Source organism: Ictalurus punctatus, chromosome 18 (genome assembly GCF_001660625.3).
Source record: "Ictalurus punctatus breed USDA103 chromosome 18, Coco_2.0, whole genome shotgun sequence".
NCBI classification, from domain to species: domain Eukaryota; kingdom Metazoa; phylum Chordata; class Actinopteri; order Siluriformes; family Ictaluridae; genus Ictalurus; species Ictalurus punctatus.
Genome location: NC_030433.2, coordinates 10,641,337 through 10,665,681, shown reverse-complemented (window position 1 = coordinate 10,665,681; position 24,345 = coordinate 10,641,337). Strand labels below are relative to the sequence as shown.

General features: G+C 39.2%; 1 protein-coding gene across 1 annotated transcript in view; it reads left to right on the top strand.

The window, feature by feature from the left end:
* The window catches only part of trpc5a (transient receptor potential cation channel, subfamily C, member 5a), a 127,569-nt gene that overhangs the window by 34,582 nt on the left and 68,642 nt on the right, over positions 1-24,345 (top strand). Inside the window, exons 2-4 of the mRNA XM_053687897.1 lie at positions 10,027-10,435; positions 17,755-18,276; positions 23,884-24,220. Of these exons, the coding sequence (XP_053543872.1) occupies positions 10,049-10,435; positions 17,755-18,276; positions 23,884-24,220 (1,246 nt within the window). The 5' untranslated portion in view covers positions 10,027-10,048. The remainder of the gene's footprint in view (positions 1-10,026; positions 10,436-17,754; positions 18,277-23,883; positions 24,221-24,345) is intronic.

The following is a 24,345-nucleotide window of genomic DNA, read 5'->3' as shown; positions in this document are numbered from 1 at the left end:
GTGTCTAAAGTGTCCGGAGTGTGTATGTGATTGTGCCCTGCGATGGACTGGCACCCTGTCCAGGGTGTACCCGATGCTCCCTGGGATTGGCTGCAGGTTTCCCCGTGACCCTGAAGAAGGAGTAAGCGGTAGAAGATGGATGGATATTATTCTCTAAGACCCAAGTCCCCAAGTAGTAAAAGAGAACATGGTAGAGAATTAAGTGGGCTATGCACCCCTCCTTAAACTTGCATTTGAAATAAACGTGTATCATAAGTATAGTTAAGGCTCTTAGTTCACTATGAGCTGAATCCTATACTATACTAGAACAGTGAGGATCAATTCCCTATCATGCTTCTGTCAGTTTCAAGAGTTGGTCTAGTGTGTTTATCAGGATTATACACAGAACTCTGTAAAACATTTATCCTTCTGATTAATTCAGTCTTCTGGGGAGGTATCATACTGGGAGGACTGCAGAACAAGCACAAAAGTAAGTTGGGGAATTAAGGCATTTATTTTTAGATCAATATCACTGCAGATCCATACAGCTGGTAGTTCTTTAATGATGGATTTATATGCATATCTGAAATACAGTGCATCCAGAAAGTATTCACAGCACTTCTCTTTTTCCACATTTTGTTATGTTACAGTCTTATTCCAAAATGGATTAAATTCATTATTTTCCTCAAAATTCTACAAACAATACCCCATAATGACAACGTGCAAGAAGTTTGTTTGAAATCTTTGCAAATTTATTAAAAAATAAAAAACCAATCAAAGCACATGTACATAAGTATTCACAGCCTTTGCCATGACACTCAAAATTGAGCTCAGGTGCATCCTGTTTCCATTGATCATCTTTGAGCTGTTTCTACAACTTGATTGGAGTCCACCTGTGGTAAATTCAGTTGATTGGACACACCTGTCTATATAAGGTCCCACAGTTAACAATGCATGTCAGAGCACAAACCAAGCCATGAAGTCGAAGGAATTGTCTGTAGACCTCTGAGACAGGATTGTATTGAGGCACAGATCTGGGGAAGGGTACAGAAACATTTCTGCAGCATTGAAGGTCCCAATGAGCACAGTGGCCTCCATCATTCGTAATTGGAAGTAGTTTGGATCCAGCAGGACTCTTCCTAGAGATGGCCGCCCGGCCAAACTGAGCAATCGGGGAGAAGGGCCTTAGTCAGAGAGGTGACCAAAAACCCCATGGTCACTCTGACAGAGCTCCAGTGTGTCTCTGTGGAGAGAGGAGAACCTTCCAGAAGAACAACCATCTCTGCAGCACTCCACCAATCAGGCCTGAATGGTAGAGTGGCCAGACGGAAGCCACTCCTCAGTAAAAGGCACATGACAGCCCGCCTGGAGTTTGCCAAAAGACACCTGAAGGACTCTCAGACCAAGACCAAGACCAAAGATTGAACTCTTTGGACTGAATGGCAAGCGTCATGTCTGGGGGAAACCAGGCATCACTCATCACCTGGCCAATAGCATGCCTACAGTGAAGCATAGTGGTGGAAGCATCATGCTGTGGGGATGTTTTTCAGCAACAGGAACTGGGAGACTAGTCAGGATCGAGGGAAAGCTGAATGCAGCAATGTACAGAGATATCCTTGATGAAAACCTGGTCCAGAGCGCTCTGGACCTCAGACTGGTGTAAAGGTTCATCTTCCAACAGGACAAGGACTCTAAGCACACAGCCAAGATAACAAAGGAGTGGCTACAGGACAACTCTGTGAATGTCCTTGACTGGCCCAGCCAGAGCCCAGGCTTGAACCCGATGGAACATCTCTGGGGAGATCTGAAAATGGCTGTGCACCGACGCTCCCCATCTAACCTGATGGAACTTGAGAGGTACTGCAAAGAAGAAAGGGAGAAACTGCCCAAAAATAGGTGTGCCAAGCTTGTAGCATCATACTCAAAAAGACTTAAGGCTGTTATTGGTGCCAAAGGTGCTTCAACAAAGTACTGAGCAAAGGCTGTGAATACTTATGTACATGTGCTTTTTTTGCTTTTTATTTTTAATAAATTTGCAAAGATTTAAAACAAACTTCTTTCACATTGTCATTATGGGGTATTGTTTGTAGAATTTTGAGGAAAATAATGAATTTAATCCATTTTGGAATAAGACTGTAACATAACAAAATGTGGAAAAAGTGAAAAAAAAAAACCACTTCAGAATACTCCACTACTTGCTTGGAGATATACTATTTAGTCCTCAAGGCTTGACATTGTATTCCATATTCACATATGATTCCAGAGGATTTCAATGAAATACCCATAATCACCATTTAAAACCTTTTGCAGTTATTAGTCCATATGATATTCACATAGCATGTTCTGTAATGATATAGAACAATGTACAGTGTATTCCACATTAAGTGTGAAAAGTGTGAAATAAAATATATATTGTTAGATAAAAATAATAATAATGAACTATGAACTTCTGTTAAAATCCCATAATCAGTGGATGCCAATTAATCACTAAAAAGACAGATTCCACTGAAAGATTCCACTGGAGAATGCCAAAGGAAATTTATAATAATAGCTGAGGTGACAATTAAATGGTCTCTAGCTTCCTTTATTTTAAAGAGGACTTTATTAAGTGCTGGTGGTGTTATTAATTGCATACTACTGTAGTATTTATACTCGTCCCTAGGGGTAGGTGAGGCAGAATCCTCCATATATATATATATATATATATATATATATATATATATATATATATATATATATATATATATATATATATATATATACATCCACACATTTTAAATTCCATTGAAATACCAGTTACCTCTTCTGAGTGACCAATGAGTTAAATTTTTTTTTCCTATTTTCAATTGAATTCAATTCAATTTTATTTGTATAGCGCTTTTTACAATAGACATTGTCTCAAAGCAGCTTTACAGAAATATCAACACGGTATACAGATATTAAAGTTGCAAATTTATTCTAACTGAGCCAGCCACTGAGTGGCGACGGTGGCAAGGAAAAACTCCCGAAGATGTTTTAAGAGGAAGAAACCTCGAGAGGAACCAGACTCAGAAGGGAACCCATCCTTATCTGGGTAACAACAGATATTGTGAAAAAGTTCATTATTGACTGATATGAAGTCTGTATGGCCTTAGAAGCAGCCGTAGTCCCAGCAGTATGGAACTGGAGTAGATTAGAGCTTCATCCAGAGGCAGGACATCCGAAAAGGATCATACAGGTCCAGAGATCAGAAGGATCAGGATCTCTAGTATCTCCATAAAATCGTGTGTGGCTTGGCAGAAGGAGAGATGGAGAGAAAAGATTATTAGGACTGGGAATTAGCATAATAGAAAGTCCGGTAGGCTTGAGTAAACAAATACGTTTTAAGCCTAGACTTAAACACTGAGACTGTATCTGAGTCCCGAACACTAATTGGAAGACTGTTCCATAACAGTGGGGCTCTATAAGCGAAAGCTCTTCCCCCTGCTGTAGCCTTCACTATTCTAGGTACCGTCAAATAGCCTGCATCTTTTGATCTAAGTAGGCGTGGCGGATCATATAAAACCAAAAGTTCGCTTATATACTGTGGTGCGAGACTGTTTAGTGCTTTATAAGTTAATAAAAGTATTTCATAATCAATGCAAGATTTCACTGGGAGCCAATGCAGTGTTGATAAGATTGGGGTGATATGGTATCGTATCTTCTGGTTATAGTTAGGCCTCTAGCAGCTGCATTCTGGACTAACTGGAGTTTGTTTATGTTCCTACTGGAACATCCAGACAGTAAGGCATTACAGTAATCTAATCTAGAGGTGACGAATGCATGAACTAGTATTTCTGCATCATGTAGTGACAATATATTTCTTATCTTAGAAATATTTCTGAGATGAAAGAAGGCTATCCTAGTAATATTATCTACATGAGCATCAAATGATAGGCTGGAGTCAATAATCACTCCAAGGTCTTTTGCTACTGTACATGATGAAACAGAAAGTCCATCCAGAGTAACCATGTGATCAGAAAGCTTATTTCTAGCTACACATGGTCCTAATACAAGTATTTCTGTTTTATCAGAATTAAGTAAAAGGAAGTTAGTTAACATCCAACGTCTAATCGTCATTTTACACAGTCCTCAACCTTACTAAGCTGCTGTCTGTCCTCTGGCTTTGCTGAAACATACAACTGTGTATCATCAGCATAACAGTGGAAGCTAATTCTATGTTTAAGAATAATTTGACCCAGAGGTAGCATATATAGAGTAAAAAGCAGTGGGCCTAAAACAGAACCCTGTGGAACTCCAATTTAACCTCAGTATGCGTGGAGAAGTCTCCATTTACATCTATGAACTGATAACGATCGGTCAGATAAGACCTGAGCCAGGAGAGGACTGTTCCCTTAATGCCAACAACATTTTCTAATCTATCACGGAGAATAGTATGATCTATAGTATCAAAAGCTGCACTAAGGTCGAGTAACACAAGCAGCGAGACACAACCCTGATCAGAGGCCAGTAGTAGGTGATTTACTACTTTAACTAATGCTGTCTCTGTGCTATGATGAAGTATAAATCCTGCCTGATACATTTCATAAATGTTATCCCTATGTAAGTATGAGCATAAGTGCTTTACTACAACCTTTTCTAAGATCTTAGAGATGAAGGGGAGATTTGATATAGCTCTATAGCTGGACAGTTGAGAGGGGTCAAGGTCAGGTTTTTTTTATCAGGGGTTTAATAACTGCTAATTTAAGTGATTTAAGTACATAGCCAGTGATAAGGGAAGAATTGATTATATTTAAAAGTGGTTCAATTACTCAATTGAATTACTGGACAAATCTGTTTAAAGAAACATGTAGGCACAGGATCTAGTATTCAAGTTGATGAATTGGCTGAAGAGATCAATGAAGCTAGTTTAGTCTCTCTAAGTGGAGCACTCTAAACATTGATCTGATATTGCTACATTATCATCTAATGGGTTTGATACAATACTGTCTGGTTTTAATTTAATAGCCTGAATTTCACATCTAATATTTTCAACCTTACCAATGAAAAATTTCATGAAATCTTCACTGCTATGTAATGATTGAGTGTTTCTCTCTGTAGTGGTTTTATTCATAGTTAATTTTGCTACTTGTTAAATAGAAATCTAGAATTGTTTTTGTTATCTCCTATTAAGGTGGAGAGAGAGATTTTTCTAGCATCGCTAAGAGATTTTCAATATTTCAGGAGGCTCTCCTTCCATGCTGTTTAGAATATCACCAGTTTGGTTTGACTACATTCTAATTGTCGAGTTGTCTGTTTTAAGGTACACATTTGATTGTTATACCAGTGTGCTAATTTTTTCTCTCTAATTATTCTTCTTTTGCGTGGAGCCACTCTATCTAGCGTGTAGCGGAGTGTTGAGCTTTCAGTCGCCTGATCGAGTTCTATCGGATCTGACAGTGATCCAAATCTAATTGATGCTTCTGAGAGTTTATTTATGAAGCTCGGTGCAGTACCTGATGTGAAAGTACGTTTTACGCAGTGGCGATGTGGAAATATTATGATCAATATGTATTATGAACGAGTTAAGATAATGGTCTTAGACAACTTCAGACTGTGGAAAAATTATAATATTTTCTATTCTTAATCCAAATGTTAGTATCAGGTCAAGAGTGTGACCACCATTATTAGTAGGCCCGATTACTTTCTGATTAATCCCTACTGAATATAAGATGGACACAACCGCTATTCTCAGAGGGTCTTCCAGGTTATCAAAATTAATATTAAAATCACCGACGATTAATGCTTTATCTACAGACACAACCAGGTGAGATAAAGTCTGCAAATTCACTAAGAAATTCAGTTTATGGCCCTGGGGGTCTGTATATAATAATTAGAGGAATTGACATTTTTTGTGGCTACATAAATTATACTGGTATAAAGAATTAAATTTATGACTAGGTTTTTGTGTCACGCCTAGATTTTGACTATGGATGAGACCAACACCTCCTCCTCTACCAGTTGAACGAGGCTCATGTACATAACTGTATCCAGGAGGACTGGCTTCATTTAATGCTATGTACTCGTTTGGTTTAATCCAAGTTTCCGTTAAACACATTAAATTGCATTCGTGATCAGTAATGATTTCGTTAACAATAAGAGCCTTAGACTCAAGATCTCATATTTAATAGTCCTAGCTTCAGATTAAAGGTGCTGGATGTGCATTCAGTATGATTTAATTTTATGTTAATTAGGTTACGAAGACAGACTTTCCGAGATTTTCCTCTGTATTTTTATAGTTTGGGGAACAGACACAGCCTCTATAGTATGTATTACAGGTGCTGGACTATTAATTGAACATTGATTATGATGAACATGGTTATTGTAGGAAGATTCAATTCAATTCAATTCAATTTTATTTGTATAGCGCTTTTTACAATAGACATTGTCTCAAAGCAGCTTTACAGAAATATCAACACGGTATACAGATATTAAAGGTGTGAATTTATCCCAACTGAGCAAGCCACTGAGTGGCGATGGTGGCAAGGAAAAACTCCCTAAGATGTTTTAAGAGGAAGAAACCTTGAGAGGACCCCGACTCAGAAGGGAACCCATCCTCATCTGGGTAACAACAGATATTGTGAAAAAGTTCATTATGGATTTATATGAAGTCTGTATGGCGTTAAGAGCAGCCGTAGTCCCAGCAGTCTGGAATTAAAGAAGATTTGAGCTCCATCCAGAGGCAGAAAGGATCTGGATCTCTAGTATCTCCATAAATTCGTGTGGGGCTCGGCGAAAGGAGAGAGGGAGAAAGTAGAACAGAATCTAGTCAGGGTAGGCTTGAGTAAACAAATACGTTTTAAGCTTAGACTTAAACACTGAGACTGTGTCTGAGTCCCGAACACTAATAGGAAGACTGTTCCATAACTGTGGGGCCCTATAAGAGAAAGCTCTTCCCCCTGCTGTAGCCTTCACTATTCGAGGTACCGTCAGATAGCCTGCATCTTTTGATCTAAGTAGGCGTGGCGGATCATATAAAACCAAAAGGTCGCTTAGATATTGTGGCGCGAGACCATTTAGTGCTTTATAGGTTAATAAGAGTATTTTATAATTAATGCGAGATTTTACTGGGAGCCAATGCAGTATTGATAATATCGGTGTGATATGGTCGTATCTTCTAGTTCTAGTTAGGACTCTAGCAGCTGCATTCTGGACTAATTGGAGGTTATTTATATTCCTACTGGAACATCCAGACAGTATGGCATTACAATAATCTAATCTAGAGGTGACGAATGCATGAACTAGTATTTCCGCATCATGTAGTGACAATATGTTTCTTATTTTAGAAATATTTCTGAGATGAAAGAAGGCTATCCTAGTAATATTATCTACATGAGCATCAAATGATAGGCTGGAGTCAATAATCACTCCAAGGTCTTTAACTGCTGCACATGATGAAACAGAAAGACCATCCAGAGTAACCATGTGATCAGAAAGAATACTTCTAGCTACACGTGGGCCTAATAAAAGTATTTCTGTTTTATCAGAATTAAGCAGAAGGAAGTTAATTAACATCCAATGTCTAATGTCCTTTACACAATCCTCAACTTTACTAAGCTTATGTCTGTCCTCTGGCTTCGCTGAAACATACAACTGTGTATCATCAGCATAACAGTGGAAGCTAATTCCATGTTTACGAATAATTTGACCTAGGGGTAGCATATATAAAGTAAAGAGCAGTGGGCCTAAAACAGAACCCTGTGGAACTCCAAAAGTAACCTCAGTACACATGGAGAATTCACCATTTACATCTACGAACTGATAACGATCGGTGAGATAAGACCTGAGCCAGGAGAGGACTGTTCCCTTAATACCAACAACATTTTCTAATCTATCAAGGAGAATAATGTGATCTATAGTATCAAAAGCTGCACTAAGGTCGAGTAACACAAGCAGCGAGACACAACCCTGATCGTAAGTCAGTAGAAGGTCATTTACTACTTTAACTAACGCTGTCTCTGTGCTATGATGAGGTCTAAATCCTGACTGATATATTTCATGAATGTTATTCCTATCTAAGTACGAGCATAACTGCTTTGCTACAACCTTTTCTAAAATCTTAGAGATGAAGGGGAGATTTGATATTGGTCTATAGTTGGACAATTGAGACGGGTCAAGATCAGGTTTTTTAATCAAGGGTTTAATAACTGCTAATTTAAGTGATTTAGGTACATAGCCACTGCTTAGGGAAGAATTGATTATATTTAGAAGTGGCTCAATTACTACTGGACCAATCTGTTTAAACAAACATGTAGGTACGGGATCTAGTATGCAAGTTGATGAATTGGCTGAAGAGATTAATGTAGCTAGTTCGGTCTCTCTAAGCGGAGCAAAACACTCTAAACATTGATCTGATATTGCTACATTGTCATGTAATGGGTTTATTACAGTACTGTCCAGTTTTAATTTAATGGCCTGTATTTCACGTCTAATATTTTCAACCTTATCATTGAAAAATTTCATGAAATCTTCACTGCTATGTAATGATTGAGTGTTTCTCTCTGTAGTGGTTTTATTCCTAGTTAATTTTGCTACTGTGTTGAAAAGGAATCTAGAATTGTTTTTGTTGTCTCCTATTAAGGTGGAGAAATAGATTTATCTAGCATCGCCAAGAGATTTCCTATTTTTCAGTAGGCTCTCCTTCCATGCTGTTTGAAATATCACCAGTTTGGTTTGACGCCATTTACGTTCTAATTGTCGAGTTGTCTGTTTTAAGGTTCGCGTTTGATCGTTATACCAGGGTGCTAATTTTTTTTCTCTAATTATTTTCCTTTTGAGTGGAGCCACTCTATCTAGCGTGTAGCGGAGTGTTGACTCCAAGCTTTCAGTCGCCTGATCGAGTTCTGTGTGATCTGACGGTGATCCAAATCTAATTGATGTTTCTGCGAGGTTATTTATGAAGCTCTGTGCAGTAGCTGATGTGTAGGTACGTTTTACGCGGTAGCGAGACGAGGTGGAAATATTATGATCAATACGTATTATGAACGAGATAAGATAATGGTCTGAGACAACTTCAGACTGCGGAAAAATGATAATATTTTCTATACTTAGTCCGTATGTTAGTATGAGGTCAAGAGTGTGACCACCATTATGAGTAGGCCCGATTACGTTCTGATTAATCCCTACTGAATCTAAGATGGACACAACCGCTATTCTTAGAGGGTCTTCCAGGTTATCAAAATGAATATTAAAGTCTCCGACGATTAATGCTTTGTCTACAGACACAACCAGGTTTGAGACAAAGTCTGCAAATTCACTAAGAAATTCAGTATATGGCCCTGGGGGTCTGTAAATAATAATTAGAGGAATTGACTTATTTTTTGTGGCTACATAACTTATACTGGTATAAAGAATTTCTTACAGATGTACTTACAGTAGGCAGTCACTTGGAGTGTAGCGCCTTGGAGATGTTGTCAGACAGCAGTTCTGCTCCGAGGCTGCTGGAGTGCAGTCCATCAGGACGAAAAAACCTAGGACGCTCCCAGAACAGATTCCAGTTATTAACAAACAGCAGATTCTGTTCATTACACCAAGAAACTAACCAGTCATTTAAAACTAAACTAACCAGTCATTTAAAGCTATTTGACAGCTATAAACCGATCTTCCATTGCATTCCTCCCTTTCTAGATGTGTAATCACGGAGCAGCATATTCACTGCCTCATTTAGCTCTACAGAGCCCCACACAGTGGCAGTATTGAACCCTGTGGTCAAAAATGGAAATTGCAACAAGCACTTCTAGAGGTCCTTAGGGGCAGGAATCATCATAATTTATTGTTTTAAAGTATTAAAATTTAATGTGGCCTACATTTTATTTCTGCCCAGCTTCATGTGGTCTTGTGCATGGCAGTATCTGTGGATCATGAGTCTGCATGAACCCAAAAGTTTTGAGTAGTACAATCTATGGTACTGACTGATAAAGACTGACAAAGAAACATCTGTTTATATAGCAGTCAAATTGGAGATGACATTCTCGTTATTTATCACACTGTCCTGAAATGTAACCAATTCATTGTTTCATTTCTGTCCAGCTTGCTGAGATCTTGAGTTCTCATGAACCCCATGGCGCAGCTGTACTACAAGAAGGCGAGTTATTCGCCATACCGTGACCGGATACCACTGCAAATTGTGCGGGCCGAGGCTGAGCTTTCAACAGAGGAGCGTGCCTACCTAAGTGCAGTGGAGAAGGGGGACTATGCAGGTGTAAAGATGGCCCTTGAACAGGCTGAGATCTATTACAATATTAATGTTAACTGTCTGGACCCACTAGGACGCAGTGCCCTTCTGATCGCCATTGAGAACGAGAATCTGGAGGTAATGGAGCTGCTGCTGAGTCATGGTGTGCATGTGGGAGATGCTCTGCTGTACGCCATTCGCAAGGAGGTGGTGGGTGCAGTGGAGTTGCTGCTATCCTACAGGAAACCCAGCGGTGAAAAACAGGCAAGTAACAACATGTCCATTTAAAAATTATAACTAGTCATTGCCTGTGTTCAGCTGCAGCTTTATTAGGTCTTATTAACATAAAAAAGACACTCTCTCTTTGGAAAAGCTGAGCTTATACATAAAGTTGTCAGTCCTAGAGAGCAAGAGAAAAAAAAATAAGAAACTGAAAATCGAGTCAATATCTTTACTGTATACAGTGGTGCTTGAAAGATTGTAAACCCTTTAGAATCTTCTATATTTCTGCATAATATAGATACAGATTTTCACACTAAAAGTAGATTAAGAGAATCCAATTAAACAAATCAGACAAAAATATTATACATGGTCATTTATTTATTGAGTAAAATGACCCAATGTTACATATCTGTGAGTGACAAAGTATGTGAATCTTTGCTTTCAGTATATGGTGTGATCCCCTTGCGCAGTAATAACTGCAACTAAACATTTCTGATAATTGTTGATCAGTCCTGCACATGAGCTTTGAGGAGTTTTAGCCCTCAAAGTACTCAGTACAGAACAGCTTTAGCTATGGGATGTTGGAGGGTTTCCTCACATGAACTGCTTGTTTCAGGTCCTTCCACAACATTTCTACTGGATTAAGGTCAGGACTTTGACGTGGCCATGCAAAAACATTAACCTTATTCTTATTAAACCAATCTTTAGTAGGACCCACTTTCTCTTGAGATTCAGTTCATGAACAGATGTCATGTCATTTTCCTTTAAAATTCTCTGGTATAAATCAGAATTCATTGTTCCATCAATGATGGCAAGCCGTCCTGGCCCAGATGCGGCAAAACAGGCCCAAACATGATACTACCATCACCATGTTTCACAGATGGGATAAGGTTCTTATGCCAGAATGCAGTGTTTCCTTTTTCCAAACATAACTCTTCTCATTTAAACCAAAAATTCTATTTTGGTTTCATCCATCAAAACATTTTTCCAATAGCCTTCTGGCTTGTCCACATGATCTTTAGCAAACTGCAGAAGGGCAACAAGGTTCATTTTGGAGAGCAGAGGTTTACTCCTTGCAATCCTGCCATGCACACCATTGTGGTTCAGTGATATCCTGATGGTGGACTCTTGAACATTAACATTAGCCAATGTGAGAGAGGCCTTTAGTCGCTTAGAAATTACCCTGGGTAACTATTACATGTCTTGCTCTTGGAGTTATCTTATTGGTCGAACACCCCTGGGGAGGGTAGCAATGGTCTTGAATTTCCTCCATTTGTACACAGTCTGTTTAACTGTGGAACTGTCTGGCCTTTTCCAGCCTGATGAGCATCAATAACTTTTCTGAGGTCTTGTTGTGACCTAACACTTTTTCTTCATTCTGATGTTTGACATGAACATTAACTGAAGCTCTTGATCTGTATCTGCATATATGCGCGCACACACACGCACGTGCACACACACACACACACATTATATATATATATATATATATATATATATATATATATATATATATATATATATATATATATATATATATATATACACACACCCATTTACATTTATTCATTTAGCAGACTCTTTTATCCAAAGCGACTTACAAATAAGAAAATACAAGCAAAGTGATATATCAAGCAGAGAACAATACAAGTAGTGCTACCATACAAGATCCATTAATTGAGTTCCAGAAGAAGTATGCAGAGTAGAAGTGTAAGTGCCAGAGTAAATTATTTATTTATTATTTTAGTCTTTTAGCTGTTTTTTGAAGATGGTGAGAGATTCTGTGGTCTGAATTGAGGTTGGAAGGTCATTCCACCACTGAGGAACAGTTAGTTTGAAGGTTCTTGAAAGGGACCTTGAGCCACGTAAGCCTTCAGGAGGGAGTTGAGGTAGGAGGGTGCTGTTCCAGACAAGGTCTTGTATGTGAGCATCAAGGCCTTGAATTTGATGCGGGTGGCTACAGGAAGCCAGTGGAGGAAGATGAAGAGGGGTGTGACATGGGTTGTCTTGGGCTGGTTGAAGACGAGGCGTGCTGCTGCATTCTGAATCATTTGGAGGGGTCTCATGGAGCTGGCCGAGATGCCCGAGAGAAACGGCTCTTTCAAGAGTTTTGGAAAGAAAAGGGAGGAGGGAAACAGGTCTGTAGTTATCAACCACAGCAGGGTTAAGTGATGATTTTTTTTTTTTAGCAGTGTGGTAACCCGGGCCTGCTTAAATGAGGTAGAGTATGTGCCAGTAGGGAGGGATGTGTTAAAGATGTGTGTGAGTGCAGGTAATACTGTGGGAGAGATGGACTGAAGACGGTGAAAAGAGATAGGGTCAAGAGGACAGGTTGTGGGATGGCTAACGAGGAGGAGTTTAGAGACATCAGTCTCTGAGAGAGGAGAGAAGGAAGTCAGTTGGGAGTTACATGGAGGAGGAGCCGGTCTATGCATGTCTGCGGTTGAGAACTGGTTCCTGATTGATGTAACCTTGTTGGAAAAGAAAGTGGCAAAGTCTTCTGCAGTGAGAGGGGAAGGGGGAGGAAGGGGACAGAGAAGAAAAGGTTTTGAAGAGAGTGCGGGTGTTGGGAGAACTGCCAATCTTGGTAGTATGTGGTTTTAGCAATGGAGATGTTATTGGAAAAAGAGGAGAGAAGTGTTTAGTAATTGGTTAGGTCAGCTGGATTGTTAGATTTACGCCATTTCCTTTCAGATGCTCTTAGTTTGGCCTGGTTGTTACGCAGAGCTTCTGAGAGCCAAGGGCTACAGGGTGATGTGTGAGGAGGTCTGGAGGTTGGGGGCAAATGCTGTCAAGAGAAGATGTTAGGGTGGAACATAGCATGTCAGTTGCGGTGTTTAAGTCAAGTGAGTAGAGGTGGCTATCAGAGGGAAGTAAGGCTGTGACAACGGAGGAGAAGTGTGAGGGGGGGAAAGGGAGTGAAGATTGCGATGAAAAGAGATAGAGGGTGGATACAGTGAAGGGGGTGAGGGGAGAGAAATGGTCAGAGATGTGGAGAGGAGTAATGAGAAGATTGTGTATGGTGCAATTACGTGTGAGGATGAGGTCGAGCTGTTTGCCATCTTTGTGGGTTGCTGGTGTGGCGAACTGCTTGAGGTCAAATGTGGGAAGGAGAGCAAAAAAGTCAGCTGCATGTGGCTTGTCTAGATGAATGTTGAAGTTACCAAGGACCACAAGAGTAGTTCCATCATCCGGAATGGTGGACAGTAGCATGTCAAATTCATCAGTGAACTTCCCCAGTTGACCTGGAGGACGGTAAACAACAAGAAAGTGCATTTTGGCAGGATCAGTGACTGCAACAGCATGAAATTCAAAGGAAGTGTAGGAGCAAGAGGGAGAAAGACAGGTAAATTTCCATGTTTCGGAGAGAAGCAAACCTGTACCACCGCCTCGTCTGTTTAGACGTGAGGTATGGGAGAAGATGAAGTTGGAGGCTAGGGCAGCGGGTGTGGCAGTGTTCTCAGTATGGTTCCAGGTCTCTGTCAGAGCCAGCACACTGAGGTTGGAGTGGGTTGCAATGGCAGGAATGAAATCTGCCTTGTTGACGGCAGATTGGCAGTTCCAAAGAGAATGAGAGGGAATCTGCAGAGGCCACATTCAGAGAGCGTAGGTTGTCAAGGTTGCGTACTTTTCTGGGAGTATGCCACGGTCTGCGCCTGTGGCAAATAACAGGGATAAACTGATGACACACATTAGTGTGTAAACAGCAAGAGGAATAATGTGTGTGTGTGGGGGGGGGTAATACTTAGCAGCATGAGTGGTGTCCTTGCTCGGTGGACTCGCGCAGGTAGACTAGCAGGTCTTTACATGAGCTTGGTCTTCACACGACAAGGGCTGACGCTTCTGCCTCAGCGTTTCTTAATTCTTAAATACCACAGTTCTTCACAGCTGAGCACGCCTCTTTGATTAGCAAAACAAAGAGTAGTCGCGTGAACGAGCGACACCCGACCGAAACCGAATATGAATAACGGAATTAGCTTTAATCTAGCAACATGTACACAGCTCGTAGCAACAAGGAAGCGCAGTTACAGCTTCTGTCTGACAATCGGTGCTAAAACTAGTTTCAACTAAAAAAATCCAGAAAGAAACACTTACCAGTTACTGTTCACCTGGGTGAATAATCGCTTAATAATACTAATAATTAATAATAATAATTAATAACAATCGCTCTCTCTCTCTCTCTCTCTCTCTCTCTCTCTCTCTCTCTCTCTCTCTATATATATATATATATATATATATATATATATATATATATATATATATAAACAATCAGCCATAACATTTAAACCACCTGTCTAATATTGTGTAGGTTGTGCTGTGCTGCTAGAGCAGCGTAGTAATTCCTTGGACCACTTTTGGCACGTACTAACCATTGCATACCAGGAACACCCCACAAGCCCTGCCTCTTATGAATCAGTCGTCTAACCATCACAATTTGGCAGCTTGTTAAAGTATCTCAGCTCCTTACACTTGCCCATTTTTCCTGCTTCCAGCACATCAGTGTTGAGAACTGACTGTTTACTTGCTGCCTAATATATCCCACCCCTGTACAGGTCACGTTGTAACAAGATAATCAGTGTTATTCATTTCACCTGTCATGTTATGGCATGTGTGTGTGTGTGTGTGTGTGTGTGTGTGTGTGTGTGTGTGTGTGTGTGTGTGTGTGTGTAAGCCCTAAAGGACCTGTGAAATATTTTATTTACCCTGTTTTTCAATGTTAGCTAGTTCAGTAAAATGGTTTCCTCAGAATCTCAAGTTATTGATGTCATAAGAGAAAACATTGTGTTTACTGTGGCCCTCCCTAAACTGTTGCCCATAGAATGTCTTTCCATGCTGTAGCAATACAATTTCCCTTCACTTTTACTAAGTGGGTCAAACCTGTTCCTGCATGACAGTGCCCCTGTGCACAAAGCAGGTCCATGAAAACATGGTTTACCAAAGCTGATGTGGAAGAACTCAAGTATCCTGCACAGAGCCATGACAGCAACCCCACTGAACACCTTTGGGATTTACAAAATTTTTGGCCATATAGTGTATCTCAAGAAACCTTTAATTTTCACCTGTTTTACTGAGATGACCTAATTAATTAAAAATCTCATAAAAACTAAATGTTTTACTGGGAAAATGCAAACAAAGGGAAATGTAGAGACCTGTTAAGATTTACAGAACAAGATTTTTTCTACTTCTGTAATGTGCTGTTATGGTTGTCCTGCTAACAGTTAATAGGATTGGTGTCATCATAAAACATTAATCTAATTTCAAGATATTCATGAATAGTTATACCAACATATTTTAAGTATTCTTATTTTACCTGACATTTATATGGGATAGTATTTCATTTTATTGGAGAGATTTGTTTCTTCAAAATAAAAGATAAAATATTTCCAAATCTGGCTTTACACTCTTATACTCAATAGTGTAAGTACCTTTTTTGACTTTTCAAGCATGGACAGTTTCAATGAAAACAACATTTTTTTAGAAAGCAATTTCTCTGAATCTATTGCACCAAATTTGTCTCATGTAAATTATGAATACTTCATGAATGTATATCTGAACATCCATAAATACTTTGTGTTTTTGTAATATGCTGTTAATGTTGTATGTAAACATCATTTATGTTGTATTTTGGTTCATCATTTGTTTTGTTATTGTTGGTTCTATTATAAATTTACTGTCGAGTAATACTATCTAAATACTACTATGTCGAGTAATACTACTAAAAAATACTATTGAGTATTTCGACAGTGACATAATTTTCGTAATTTTGCCTCTGTACAGCACCAGAATTGATTTGAAATAAAGTAGATGTGATTGCGGTGTAGACTTTCAGTTTTAATTCGAGAGGTTTAGCAAAAACATTGCATTAACCATTTAGGAATTTCAGCCATTTTTTTTTTACATAGTCCCTTAATTTTAACAGGCTAAAAAGTAATTTGACAATTGGCAGAAAAACAGTTTTGGCCTGTTTCCTTGTTATTTCTTGACAAATTAGGGAGATAAAAAGTCTTTAGTTCATTCCAAGTGTTGAATTTGCATAGCTGTTTATGGAAGCTCTCAATATGGGGTCCAAAGAGTAAATGCAAATGAAGGAGGCCATCATTAGACTGAAAAATTAACACACCTTTCAGAGAGATCACAGAAACTTTAGGAGTAGCTAAATCAACAATTCGATACATTTTAAAAAGAAGGAATGCACTGGTGAACTCAGCAACATCAAAAGGCTTGGAAGACCACAAATCGCAGAAGACCACGTGGATAATCACAGAATTATTGGCAAAGAATAACCCGCCACAACATCTAGTCAAGTCAAGAACACATTCGAGGAGGTAGGCATATGATTGTCAAAGTCTACAATCAAGAGACACCTTCATGAATGTAAAATACAAGTTTACTTCAAGATTCAAAACACTGATAAACTCAAGAACTGAAAGGCCAGATTAGATATTGATAGAAACCATCTATAAAAAGGCTGCCTAGTTCTGGAACCAGATTCTTTGGACCAGTACAAGCCTGGAAAAGCAGCACAAAAGAAAAATGCAACAGTTTGGTCATGTCAGTGGGTCACCGGCTTGTTGCAGTTATTGCAAGCAAGGGATATGCAACCAAATATTAAGTGTAGTTTACTTTAATTTACTTTAAGACTCTCTGTTCCAAATGTGTGATGTTTTAAGTTGTTTAACACATCAAAATATCAGGAAATAATAGCTGAAATTCTGATCCATCATCTCATAGTCATCTTTTGATCTCAAACCCAAACGTCTTCAGTGTAAAATGTTTATACTATATGATTCTTTGCATCACATAATCTGGACTTTATTTTTAACTGAGACATGGCTTGACCCTGCACATGCAAGGCTTCTTTCTCAACAATTACCAATGAACTATAATGTCCGTAATACCCCAAGAACAATTGGCCAGGATCGGGGTGTAAAGTCTGCTCAAATGTTGTTGGCTGTACCTCAGTCTAAGCAAAAGTCAAAGGGTGATCAAGTATTCTCTGTACTTGCACCTAAATTATGGAATTAAAGTCAACACTTCAATCTTGATTGCTTCATTTTAAATCCACTGTGGTGGTGTATTGAGGCAAAATGACAAAAATTGTATCACTGCCCAAATACTTATAGACCCATCTGTAAGTTGAATACTACACAAAATTATGTTTCTGACAATAATTGTTATGCTTTTTATAAAAATTCTATGATTTTTAGATTACTTTAGGCCTACTATGTAGTTTTCTCATAATTTCTTTTGGAAAACTATTGGAAAACTATTTGTTATTTCCAGATCTTGAGATTACTAAGAAGAGGGATCAAGAAAAAAATTGTGGTATGTATAACTACGTTAATATTCTTTATTATTAGGTACCCGCACTTATGATGGACACCCAGTTCTCAGAATTCACACCTGATATCACTCCCATCATGCTGGCTGCACACACCAACAATTATGAGATCATCAAACTACTTGTCCAGCGCAAGGTCACCGTACCACGGCCACACCAGATCCGCTGTGATTGTGTCGAGTGTGTGTCCAGCTCAGAGGTGGACAGTCTGCGGCACTCACGCTCCCGACTTAACATCTACAAGACACTGGCGAGTCCTTCACTCATTGCTTTGTCCAGTGAAGACCCTATTCTTACAGCGTTCCGTCTAGGCTGGGAGCTGAAGGAGCTCAGCAAGGTGGAGAATGAATTCCGGCAGGAGTATGAGGAGCTCTCACAGCAATGCAAGCTCTTTGCTAAGGACTTGCTGGACCAAGCAAGAAGTTCACGTGAACTAGAGACGATCCTCAACCACCGTGATGACCACAGTGAAGAGTTGGACCCCCGAGAATGCAGAGACCTGGCCAAGCTCAAGCTGGCCATCAAGTACCACCAGAAAGAGGTAACTATAGTGTAGGTTGCAAGTTATTTGGGAAAGGCACTGGATACAGAAAAGTAGGAGGAAAACTTTTGAAAGGAACGTAATATCCTGCTTGATACATTGGTATAAAGCCAGAGGTTTATAAATAATAGTGGCAATGAAAGTTGTTAGTTTCAACAAGTCCATGTGATATAATGGTAACTGGTCTGAACTTATATAACGCCTTTTAACCTTAGTGGTTCTACAAAGCGTTTTACACTCTCTATTCACGCACGCACACACACACACAGACACATACCACGACACACCAAACACACCAAACATCAAAATTGCAAATAAAACCAGAACATTACTACATCTTGAAAATGTTGAAAAAACATTGTAATAAATATGGTTATGACAATAATAATGACAACTGTTAACTAATTAAAACAGTGGTAACACCAAAAGTTATCATTTATGGTATGTTTTTACAGTCAAACTATTGCTTTTCCTGAAGCACAAAACACAGTAGGGTTATATTGGTCCAAACATATCCACAGTGCAATTCAAGAAACTTTTATGGACACTTAGAGTACAAAGGAATGTACAGTGGGGGAAATAAGTATTAAACACGACAACATTTATTTCAGTAAATATATTTCCAATGAGGCTATTCACATGAACTTTTCACCAGACTTTGGTATTAACTCAAGAAATCCACACATATAAAGAAATTCAGACATTAAAGTCCACAAATGAAGTTATGTGTAATAAAGAGGAATGACACAGGAAAAAAGTATTGAACACGCTAACTAAAATTTATTTAATAGTTAGTGGAGAAGCCTTTGTCTGTAATGATAGCTTCAAGATGCTTCCTGTATGAAGAAATTAATCAGCTGCAGTATTCAGGTGTGATTTTGGCCCATTCTTCTAAACATATTGTTTTTAAATCTTGTTGAACTGGATTCAGGTCAGGTGATTGACTGGGCCATTCTAATGTCTTGATTTTTTTTTCTCTGAAACCAAGTGAGTGTTATCTTTGCTGTATACTTTGGATCGTTGTCCTGCTGGAAGGTCCACCTCATCTTCATCAATCTGGTAGATGGCTGCAGATTCTTCTCAGGAATCTTATGGTAAAGAGCTCCATTCATCATTCCTTCAATTATATGAAGTCTGACAGTACCATGCGATGAAAACAGCCCCACTACATGATGCTTCCACCTCCAAACTTCACTGTTGGTATAGTGTTTTTAGGGTGATGTGCAGTGCCATTTCTGATCCAAACATGGTGTGTAGTATGACAGCCAAAATGTTCAATTGTGCTCTCGTCTAACCAAACTACAGTTTTTCATAGGTATTTCATAGGCTTGAGTTGTAGCAAACTTTAAACTTTGGCATGCCTTTTCTTTAGTAATGGAATCTTGCAGTGTGAGCGTGCATACAGGCTATGGCGGTTGAGTGCATTGCCTATTGTTTTCTCTGTGACGATGGGGCAGAGAAAAGTGTTTCTGGAGCTCTTCCCAAGTGGTCCTTGGCTCTCGGGCTTCTCTTCTGACTATTCTTCTGGCTCCCTGGTCAGAAATCTTGCGAGGAGCTCTTGTACGTGGCCGTTGATGATGGAGTGATGTTGCTTCCACTTGCTGATAATGGCCCCAATGGTGCTTACTGGAAGATTCCAATATTCCAGTTTTGAAATACTTCTGCATATGATTCCATCAATATGTTTTGCAAAAATAAGGTTGTGAAGGTCTTGGGAGAGCTCTTTGCTTTTACCCATCATGAGATGTTTCTTGTGTGACACCTTGATAACGAAAAGCTTTTTTATAGACCATCAATTTACTAACCCAGCTGATATTAATTTGCACAGATAGGTGGTTTACTGTTTAACTACTTATGGATTTCAGCTGGTTCCTTCCCTTCCCTTGCCTTTGAGAACTGCTTTTTCTTAGCATGTTCAATACTTTTTTCCTGTGTCATTCCACTTGATTACACATAACTTTATTAATGGAATTCTTTATATTTTTGGATTTCTTGAGTTAATACTGATTTCTGGTGAAATTTTCATGTGAATAACCTTATTGGAAATATATTTATTGAAAAAAAATGCTGATGTGTTTAATACTTATTTCCCCCACTGTATGTGTCATTGTGGTTTCACAGTTGAGGTAGCAAAACACACATGGAAAAAAAAAAGTGTTGCCAAGGTCTGACTGGGTTGTCTAATTAGGGCCCGAGCACCGCTGGTGCCAAGTCCTATTGGATCTGCTCTGTTTAATATTATTAGGGGACGAGCACCGCTGGTGCAAAGCCCTATTGGATCTGCTCAGTGTATTATTAGAGCCCAAGCACCACTGGTGCGAAGCCCTATTGGATCTGCTCCGTTTGTTCTTCTACTTCTTCCGTTCTCAGATGATCGCATTTTAGGGGGCCTAAACGTTTCCGAAAACGCAACAGTACTTTAACGTACCTCGTACTTTAACAAACTCATCCTAGAGATTTAATCAGATCGGCATCATATTTGGTCAGTCTCATCTAAAGGCATTGACGATGCTAAATTGTGAGGCTTTTGAGTAATCGCTGCATGGCATGGATGTGGCGGTCTCATGAATTTCGATGGGTCACCATGAAAAAGGATGTTGTTATAACTCAAACAGACAATGTCCATTCTGCTCCAAACTTCACAAGTTTGATAACAGTCCCGGCCTGAGAACATCTACATGCCAATTCTCAGTTGTAGTAATAGCGCCACCTACCGGCAAAAATGATAAATTTCTTTGGTCATTTAACTTAGGTGTGGCAAAATGGCTCGATAACACCCCCTACTAAATGTCACCGATGTGCACCTCGCGCTATGTTTCACCTAAATGTATGAAATTTGGTAAACATGTATAAGATGCAAATATGTACAAAAACTTCTCTTGAACCCATACCCTAAACTCAACAGGAAGTCCAAACTTCACATGTTTGATAAATGTCCCAGCCTGAAGACATCTACATGCCAATATGCAGTTATAGTCATAGCACCACCTGCTGGCAACAGGAAATGATACATTTTACATCATGATACACTCCTAACAACATGTAAGTGCTAAAACAATGGAATGCATTCCCCTGGCAGAGCAGCCCCAATGTGCACCCGGGTGCGAGGGCCCGTTCATCACTGCTTGAAGCTTTAATTCTTCTTCTTCTTCTTTTACGAAATGAATCGCATTTTAGAGGGCCTAAACATAACCAAAAACTCACAACAATTTGCAGACGCGTCAGAACCGGTGAAAATTTACATCTGACATGGTTTCAGACTTGAGTGTGGCAAAATGGCTCGACAGCGCCACCTACAAAGTTTCACCAATGTGCGGTCACGCTACGTTTCACCTACATGTATGAAATTTGGTAAACATGTGTAACATGCCAATACGTATGAAAACGTCTCTTGAACCCCTGTCCTAAACTCATCAGTAAGTCAGTCATTTAGATTTTCTCTTAAATTTTTGCTCTGTTTTTTTGCCATTTCCAGGCCTTGTACTTTAACAAACTCCTCCTAGAGATTTTAGCAGATCAACAGTATATTTGTTCCATCTCATCTGAAGGCATTGATGATGCTAAATTGCGAAGCTTTTGAGTTTTTGCTGCATGCTGTGGGCGTGGAAGTAACATGTTTTACACTAACCCAGACATACAATGTTCAGTCTGACCTCACATGTTTCTATGATTCCTGGCTTGAAGACATCTACATGCCAATAGTCAGTTATAGTTATAGCACCACCTGCTGGCAATAGGAAGTGACATGTTTTACACTAACTCAGACATACAATGTTCAATCCGCACCAAACTTCACATGTTTGAGAAAAGTCCTGGCCTGAAGACATATACATGCCATTAATCAGTTGTAGTCATAGCACCACCTACTGCCAACAACCATTCCAGGCTGCATACTTTAACAATCTCCTCCCTGAGATTTCAGCAGATCAACATCATGTTAAGTCAGACTAATCTAAAGGCCTTGGCAATGCAAAGTTGCAAAGCTTTTGAGTTTTCATTGAAGGGTGTGTCTGTGGTATCCTGACAAATTACAATATGAAATGAATCGCATTTTAGAGGGTCTAAACTTACCTGAAAACTCACTAACCCTTGCAGAAGCATCAGAAATTGTGAAATTTTACATCTCATAGGGGATGTAGAATTTAGCGTTGCAATATGGCTTGATAGCGCCACCTACAAAATTTTGACAATGTGCGAGGTGCATTTTATCTACATTTACAAAATTCGATCTCAACTGGAAGGCAGCCATTTTGATTTTTTCTTTAATTTTTGCTCTTTTTTTGCCATTTCCAGGCCTCATACTTTAATGAACTCAGAGATTTCATCCGATCTACATCATATTCGGTCATTCTCATCTAAAGGCCTGCTTTTGAGTTTTCTCTGCACGGCGTGGGCATGGTGGTCTCACAAATTTCGATGTTTCGCCATGAAAAAGGATGTTGTTATTAAGTTATAGTCATAGCATCATTTGCTGTCAACATGAACAGTTTTTGCACTATCTCAGACATACATTGTTCACTATCTCAGACGTACATTGTTCAGTCTGCACCAAACTTCACATTTCATACGAATACTGCCCTGATGCCATCTACATGCCAATATTCAGTTATAGTCATATTGCCACCATATTGCTGGCAACAGGAAGTGACATGTTTTTCACTAATGTGTTCCTAGTAACATATACAAAATATGCTAGCAACATGTTATAACATTCTACTAACACTTAGCTAAGTGCTAAAGTGTGCTATTACTGCTTTTAAACAGGAAGTTGTTACAACTCAAACATACAATGCTGAATCTTCCAAAAACTTCACGTTTGATACGAATCCTCGCCTGAAGACACCTACATGCCAATACTCAGTTATAGTCATAGTGCCACCTACTGCCAACAGGAAATTACATGTTTTACATCGTGATGCACACCTAACAACATACAAGTGCTAAAAACTGCTAAAAAAAAAAAATGGAATGGCATTCCCCTGGCAGAGCAGCCCCAATGTACACCCAGGTGCGAGGGATAGTTCATCGCTGCTTGCAGCTTTAATTTTGTCCTACGTTCCCTAAACATGATTGCAGACTACTTAAATTGCCACTCTGTGATGCCCTTATTAATCCTTATAAATACCTATTATTATTATTATTATTATTATTATTATTATTATTATTATTATTAAGTGTGTGTGTCTGTGTGTGTGTTCTGAATGTTGGTTTACTTTTTGGGGAAATATGACCACATATTGAAATCTGGTGTGTTTTTCTGTTGTCACGTGAGGTTATTTGTTTGTTTATTGAAGTTGGTGAGGATTACACAATTGTTATTTAAGCCCTGATAACTAGAAACTTTAAATTGAAGGAGGGTGTACATTCTTTTTCCCCGACTGCATATTAACTGGAGTGAAACTGATTTTATATTGCACATTCAATATATAATTAATATATAGTAGTAAATACAGCTACAATTTTATTGCATTTTTATCTTTTAAAAACAAATCAACATCAGCAGTGCTGTCCCAGCTATTTCTTGTTTTTTCAGTAGATTATTTTGTTCTGATAGTACTACTGAGTGTTGTATAACTAACTGTTGTGTTCTGTCTTTATCTGATACAGTTTGTGGCTCAACCCAATTGCCAGCAGCTACTGGCCACACTGTGGTACGATGGCTTTCCTGGATGGCGGCGACGTCACTGGGTGGTGAAGTTGATCACATGTTTCACCATTGGCCTACTCTTTCCTGTCTTCTCCATGATCTACCTGCTGGCACCAAAGAGCACACTGGGTCTCTTTATCAAGAAACCCTTCATAAAATTTATTTGTCATACTGCCTCATACCTGACCTTCCTCTTCCTCTTGCTCTTGGCCTCACAGCACATTGTGCAAACTGACCTGCATGTTCAGGGTCCACCACCCACCATTGTGGAATGGATGATCCTACCTTGGGTTCTGGGTAAGGATGCCTGTTGATTTAATATAATGTATGTCTCTGTAGTGGTACTTTGTTGAAAGTCATTCAGGCATCCCATGTCTGTCTGTCTGTTCAACATCTTAGAAACCTAATTGCCCAGTGCCAGT